This window comes from Chlamydotis macqueenii, chromosome 5 (assembly GCF_036417535.1).
Source record: "Chlamydotis macqueenii isolate bChlMac1 chromosome 5, bChlMac1.mat, whole genome shotgun sequence".
NCBI classification, from domain to species: domain Eukaryota; kingdom Metazoa; phylum Chordata; class Aves; order Otidiformes; family Otididae; genus Chlamydotis; species Chlamydotis macqueenii.
This window is the reverse complement of record NC_141560.1, coordinates 55764114-55771248: the sequence shown is the minus strand read 5'-3', so window position 1 is coordinate 55771248 and position 7135 is coordinate 55764114. Positions and strand designations below refer to the sequence as shown.

General features: G+C 43.2%; 1 protein-coding gene across 1 annotated transcript; it reads left to right on the top strand.

Moving 5' to 3' along the window:
• Positions 1 to 318: 318 nt before the first annotated feature.
• On the top strand, positions 319 to 6904 carry C5H11orf58 (chromosome 5 C11orf58 homolog). Its single transcript, XM_086749507.1, has 5 exons — positions 319 to 473; positions 790 to 870; positions 2222 to 2282; positions 4049 to 4158; positions 5363 to 6904. The coding sequence occupies exons 1-5, from the start codon at positions 414 to 416 to the stop codon at positions 5570 to 5572; spliced, it is 522 nt and encodes a 173-aa protein (XP_086605633.1). The 5' UTR covers positions 319 to 413; the 3' UTR covers positions 5573 to 6904.
• Positions 6905 to 7135: the final 231 nt, after the last annotated feature.

Below are 7135 nucleotides of genomic sequence, written 5' to 3'. Positions count from 1 at the left end.
CACTCCTCCGGCAGGCGCACCCCACCAGATGCCGCACCAAGGCGAACTCTCTGTGACCGTCTGCGCACACCTCCACAAGTACCCCCCCACCCCCCCACCACTGCCGGCCAGTGACGACGCCCACCGGGCCGCGGCGCATGCGCACCACTGCCCCGCCCCCGTCGCTTTCCGGAGGCGGAGTTCGGGGGCTGGCCCGCACCCCTGTCATTCAAGTGGGCAGAGACGGCCCTCGCCGCCGCGAAGGTTTGTGGGACGGGTAGTCTCCGCCTGCCCTCGCTGCGCTACCAAGGCCCAGGCGAGAACTACCGATCCCGGTGCGCCCCGCAGTCGACCCGCGGCTGTGACCCGCCGCTGGGCGAAGGAGCAGCTCCGGCAGGAAGGCGGCAGAAGGGTCTGATCACCCAGCCGCAGCGATGAGCTCGGCCAGGGATTCCCAGGGCCACCACGGCCTCAAGCGAGCGGCCTCCCCCGATGTAAATGGGCACGGGGCCTGGGGCAGCCGCGCGGCGGGAGGGGAGAGGGGGTGGAAGAGGCGGAGGCGGCCGCCGGGAAGGAGGCCGCGGCGGGGCCCTGGTACGGCGTCCAAGCCCCGCGGCGGGACGCTGGGAAGGCCGCGGCCTTCCCGGTCGCCCCCTTCCCCGCGTTAACGGCCGTCCAGGGGGCACACGGCCGGCGGAGGCGGCGCGGGGGAGGCCGCGGCGGGGGGCGGGGGTGAGGCGCCGCTCGGGGGCCGCCAAGCCCGCCCCGGCGGAGGGGGCGGGCGGGGGCAGTCAGCGCGTGCTCCCGCAGGGCTCCGGCAGCTGGGAGGCGGCGGACCTGGGCAACGAGGAGCGGAAGCAGAAGTTCCTGCGGCTGATGGGCGCTGGGAAGGTGAGGCCGCCCCGCACACGGGGACCCGAGCGGGAGGAGCCCCCCCCCGACAGCCGCTGCGCGGGGTTTTCTGTTTGCGATGCAGCGAAACCTCCCCAGAAGGAGGCTTGCTGCGGGCCGCAGTGCTCTCTGAGGAAAAAGCACTCAAAGACAACTTCGCTTTGAGACTCTCCCTTGAGGAGGATTTGGGTTTCACAGCCGCAGCTGTCGTATCGGTGTAACGCGAAAAATCGGTCTGAAATGGTCAAATCTCTGCAGCTTCCTCCTGACCGCACACCTTTATACTTTCAGACCACCTAGTAAAATCGTTTGTGGACACTTTAGAGAGAGTCTTTGTTAGAAGCTAAACAACCCTTGCACCGGGTCTGTAAAAGCCTCTCTCATTGAGGAAAAAATTAAAGATAAAAAAAAAATGATGGTTGATAGACTAAACCAGCAAAGTAGTAAAGCTAATTAAATAATCCAGGAAATATTTTTAAAGAGAAAATGCTCTAAAAGAGTACTTCTACTATGCTGTTTGCAAAAAATGCTGCAAAACTAGTAAAATATAATTGTGCTTTTTCCATGTGGAAAATGTTTGTTTAGTATTGCAATTCTATTTAACTTGCCTTCAGAGAAGAGTAATTTCACTTGTACTAACTTATTCTTCTTGAATGTTTTTGTAAGGTAAAATATTTTACAGTGTTAAAGATGTTAAAGTTAATACTTCCTGGTAGATTGGAATACTGTTAAACTGTTAAAACATCCCACTACCACTAATCTTAACGTTTACTTGGATACTTAGTGCTGCTTGCTATGTAATGCCAGCTCTTGCCTCTAGGGATACACTTGCTATCTGAGCCAGTATATTAATGAGCACTGTGAAGGTCTTACCTGATATCGTGGCCAGTTTAAAAGTGGGATCATTCTAAGATGCAGAGACTGAACCATTGCATAGTGCCAGAGAAAGAGACCCAAGAGTAAATTGTCAGAACCAAAATTCACACTTGCCCAGCATTTTGTAGTGTAGTTTTCATATTGGATGATCACCATTCCTCCTCGTTTAGCTGACATACTAGCATGATTTGTCTTCGTCTTTGTAGTGGCAAGAAATGGAATAAAATAGAACTAGCTTTGGGGTGTGGGAAGAGTAAAGAGTATCTAGTTGTTGGGGTTTCCTTTTTAGAAAACTTAATGAAATGAAGATGAAACAAGTTCATCAATCAGCAGCAGTTGTTAGCTAGTAAAATTTACAGTCTTTACAGTTGATTGGCAAGGTTTGACAGCAAACTTTTCCATTCAAGATTTCCAGAATGTTGGCAGAGCTGTCAGTGCACCCTAAAGCTCCAAAACAAACTGCCTTTTCTTTTAGAAAGAACATACTGGGCGCCTTGTTATCGGAGACCACAGATCAACCTCTCACTTCAGGACAGGTCAGTTTATCCAGCAGCTGATACAAAGTTGGAAATCGAACACTTGCTTAGGAACCTCCCAGTACCTTGAGCTTCATAGATCTTGCAGAGAAGGATTTCAGGTTTTGTGGCTGAAGTTGAAGACAGATCAGGCTGTGGAGTTGTAGAAGTTCCTAATTTATCTTGTTAGATTACTATCAGTTTCTCTGATTGCACTTACTTGCCTGCTAAAGTCCCGGTGCAGCAAAGTACTTGGTGGTCAGTTAAACTTGTGTACAGACGCCCTGGAAATCAGGGCCCTTGGGTCCTCAGTCTTATTTTGCTATCAAAATAAGAAAGTAAAATTTTATTGCTGTTGGTACCTAGAAGTATTATACTTCTTCCTTGCTGCCATGTATGGATATCCAACCTCTAAATGATTGTGCATGGAAAATAAGAGGGTTGATTTCTGCCCCCACCTGATTACCAATTGAATAGAAAGATCTCTACCTTAAAGCAGTGAGGTAGAAGCTGAAAACATCTGCAAGGTCATGCTGGCAATCAGCAATAACTTGCTGTTGTGTAATGTGTGACCAGGCTCGCTCAGGTAGTAAGTCAAAGTACATTGAAACCAACCTGAGCTTGACTGTCTGAGAGGAGCTTTGATAAAGCTGTCTAGAATAGCAGCTGTCAGAGTTCTAGAAAACTCCTTTCCCTGATATGCTCCACTAGTAATTTCTCAGTTGATGAAAAGTTATCTATGGACCAAAACACCAAAAGAAGCCTGAGAGTTGGTTCCAGGTTCTGCTGTTAGTTTCCAGAGTGACTGAAAATCACTTCTTATACCTGAATTTCCTAGAAGGGAGATGGTGCTTCCACTAAGGGGTCATAAAGAATCCGTACCAGTTTGTTAATAGCAAGAAGTTAAGATGCTGTTTTTTCCACAAAAAATCGGAACAGCTATTTTCTTAACACTTTACTTCCTTGTCTAGCATACAGTTATTGTCCTTTTATAATAACATACAGCCCTGATTTCCAAATGTGGCAACATTAGTTTGTAATACTAGCTTTTAATTTTACAGAGATACAAACTAAAAATTGGAGTGTTGTAGGTCTACTGGAGGAGAATTGGAGATTCCTACCTTTCACAAGAAGAGAGGATTCTTAACTATTTTAACCATGTTTTCTGCCAATAGAAATGATTATTTATTTATTTACTCAACAAGTAATTAAAGGGCATGTAGATGTAGCTCATGAAAATTAATTTTTCTCCTAATTCCTAGAGATGGAAGAAAGTAGAGCTGTAGTAACCACTGCTGATAATTCAGGATGCATGAAATAGTTTCAGATACAGTTCTTTAAACAAGAGTGGTAGTATTGTCCCAACCTCTGCTGCTATATATTCATCGTGATTTAATCATAGTAATCACAGGTTATGTGGTGAAGGTCAGAAACGTTCTCCTTGCTGTGACATGTTGCAGTCTTGGTAGGAAGGACAGAGAAGTCGTACTGGTTATATTTACCTTGTTTAGTAGAACATACGCTGCGCATAGTACTACTCTGAATGCGTCAGGTCTTACAAACTTACTGACCCATCTTTGTATCAAAGCAATTTTGCTTGCACTCTTGATCCGTTTGCTTATAAACCTGATAGTTTGTATGCAGTAATACTCAATGCAGTAGTTTAAGATGGCTAAATTTAAAAGTTTTCACATGTATAGTGATAAACTTTGAAAATGTGACTTTGTGTAATTTGATGTCTTTGCTAATTTGAATGAACCATAACCAAAGTACACTGGACAATGCAGGGGAAGAAGACAAGAAAATGAATGAAGAATTGGAGTCTCAGTACCAGCAAAGCATGGACAGCACGATGTCTGGACGGAACCGGCGCCATTGTGGACTTGGTTTCAGTGAGGTAGTAAGTTGTTCATATCCATAATGATTTGGCTGTCACTTCATTAAGACAAGATGATACATGGTTTGAAAATCTCGTCATTGCAACTAGTGGCAAACTTTTGCCATTTGGGTTAAAGGAGAAGCTTACTGCAGGCACTTGACCCCTGTTTGTGTACACTGTGGTGGCCATTTAGATGCCTGGAAGTGACTGATGCTTCTCATTGTTCTGAAAAGTGGTATGACATCCTTAGTGCTCCATAGTAGTCAAGACTGATTAGGTCAGAAAGTTACAAATACATTGAATCAGAGTGTTGCCAAGGAGTATGTGAGAAGGCAGGATAACTGTCTGCATTGTTGCTGAGAGCTAATTCATCTTGGCTGCTTGTTGTGGTGAGGCACATACCTCTCTATGGTGCTGAAAAGTAAGTGGCTATAGAGGGGTCAGACAAGGGAAATTTGCTGTATGGAGTCCTGACTGGCCTTGTACTTCCAAGGTATTCCATAGGAATGAGCAGGAAGAGAAGTGTGACAAAAAGTGAGAATTAGGTTATTTGGAACATGTCTTCATCTGCTAATTGGAAGGTGCAATAATTTTTGCTAACTTTTAGCAGCAATTGCTTCATAAAAACATAGCTGATGTGTCCAGAGCACTGTGCAGTGCTGGGAATGTATAATATTACAGCCATGGAGGCTTTGCTCTTTAGGACCATGAACAAAATGCTGTTTAGGGATTGTTCTTGTTAGCAGTATCATTGGATTACTTCAGCATTCCTCATGTTGCGGTGTGCTAAGCTTAGTTTGAAAGATCAGTCATTAACGTGAATTCTTGATGGTCTGGCTGTTGGTTTCATTATGTTTCACGCCATGACAAATACTCAAGTGTCATTGTGTACTGCGTACACCAAAGTAAGAAATTACTAAACTGATATGATCTAAAACTTTTCAAACTCATTTAATGGTGTCTTCAGAATTTCTGCTGTAACTAAATAAGAATGTGGCTGGTGGAACTGTGGATGTCCTGGCTGGTAAGGTGAACCGCTTCAGTGGAGTTCCTTTCAGTGTAGTAATTTGTATATTAAAAACCTGTGTTCAGCAACATAGCCCAGTTTAGTACTAAAATGAAAGGAGCCATTAAGTGAAACATTCTCACTGAGAAATTTTAAAAGCTGCAATGGAGTTGCCAGGAAATAATGATTTATCTGTCTCATAATCTGAACTTCTAGTTTCAGGAAAGTGATGAACAAGAAGAAGCAGCTGTACACACCTCTGAAGAGAGCTCAGAGGACTCCGAAAGCGGCTCTGAGTCAGAGCAAGAGGAATCTGCAGAGGAGCTGCAAGCTGCCGAAAAACATGATGAAGCTGAGGTTCCAGAAAACAAAAAAGAATCAAAAAGCAACTATAAAATGATGTTTGTTAAAGCCAGTGGTTCATAACTGCAGATGTAACAGCTTTTCATTTGAAGTACAGTAAGCCTTATTGTTACAGTGCAAAGTGGAGGACTGCTACAGCACAAATCTTTGTATTATGATTTTAAAAAGAACCCGTTAGATGACAAAAAGTAGTATTTGCTTTCAGTTGCCATGGATAACATTTTAATGGGCACAGTGATATTACTGGTTTTGTAAATTGTATAAAATACTGGATGGAGAAATAAATTCTTTTTGTTCCTGCCCAATCTCTACAATGTTATCTAAATTATCCCTCCCCTTATTTGATGCCAGATAAGGAAATTTCATGTTAGTGGTTACTTTAGTTAGTACCCTCGTCTTGAATTTTTAACTATTAAGATTACATGTGGATTACTAGATGTTGCATTAGTTGTAAAATACCAGTATCAGCACTATTCTGTGATGTACTAGAGCTTTAAACAATGATTTTGTCTATAGATGCTAGTGTTGACAGGGCTGAGAGGAGAAATCACTCACTTCTGTGACAGTATTTGTCACTGTATCGTTCTGAAGTCCTACAGCGGTTCCACAGGAGAAGGCATTTTAGAAACGCATAATACAACAACAGGCTCTAATTGCTTCTTTGGCTTTATAATGAGGGGGAGAGGCTGTAGTTGTTTATACCTTTCAGTAGAAAAGAGTGATTTTTTTGAATTACTGGCTCCTGGTTGTAGCACCGAGCTAATAAAAATAACTCCTCCCGAAGAAATCTGTTTACTTTGAAAGAGAACATATACTTTGATAATGAAAAGGATATACAAATCATTTAGCTTTTTTAAATATAGAATAGAGAGTTAAGTATGCAAGCCCTTCCTTTCCTCTCCATACACACATCACTTGGAGGTCTAAGTCAATTAGAGAGTCAGGAGTTCCAGTAACTCCTTCCAGCAAGAGTTAAGCACATCCATTCCTCTGCAAATTTATAGTTTATTGTATTCAAGTAATAAAATATCAGAAGCTTTTAGACTTTGTTTCGTCTTAGTACCTCAGACAGATCAGCTGCTTCCCCTTGATGGGAGAGAACAGAACATCTGATCTGTACCTCTAGTGCAGCCTCATTCTGCCACAACAGTGTTTTAAGAAACACTCCAGATGCTTGTGGGGAATCTTCCATTTTTGTGTACAATTTATGACGTGCAGACAACATTGGCAAGCCAGTTGGCTTACATGAAAGCAGTGGTATCTACTATCATTGTATAGGTTTGTTGAACTTAAACATTGCAGCACAAGTTACTGGGGGAGGACTTGGAATAAGTTACATTATGGGAAAAATAAAAGTAATATGATTGTAAATAAAATTGGTGTAGATTTTTATTAGTCTGGTTTACTATACTTGCATTTAGTACAAAATTTTTCAGTCATTTAGTTTTAAGAACAACATTGCAGCAGCCACCAACAGTAAGCAATTTGTACTTGGTAGGTACAGAATTTTTTTTTTTTGTTTTCACAATACTGCAAGCGTCTGTTACATAGAAATCAAAGAAGTTATTTGTACGTGGTGAAGAAAGAAAACCTCACCATGACTTATGAAAGCTGCTCTTTTCCTAG

Excerpts from the sequence above, each read along its gene's own strand:
- C5H11orf58 (XM_086749507.1), top strand. The coding sequence starts at position 414 with ATGAGCTCGGCCAGGGATTCCCAGGGCCACCACGGCCTCAAGCGAGCG. Across the intron at positions 474-789 it reads AGCGAGCGGCCTCCCCCGAT|GGCTCCGGCAGCTGGGAGGC; the intron begins GTAAATGGGCAC and ends GTGCTCCCGCAG. Across the intron at positions 4,159-5,362 it reads GTGGACTTGGTTTCAGTGAG|TTTCAGGAAAGTGATGAACA; the intron begins GTAGTAAGTTGT and ends CTGAACTTCTAG.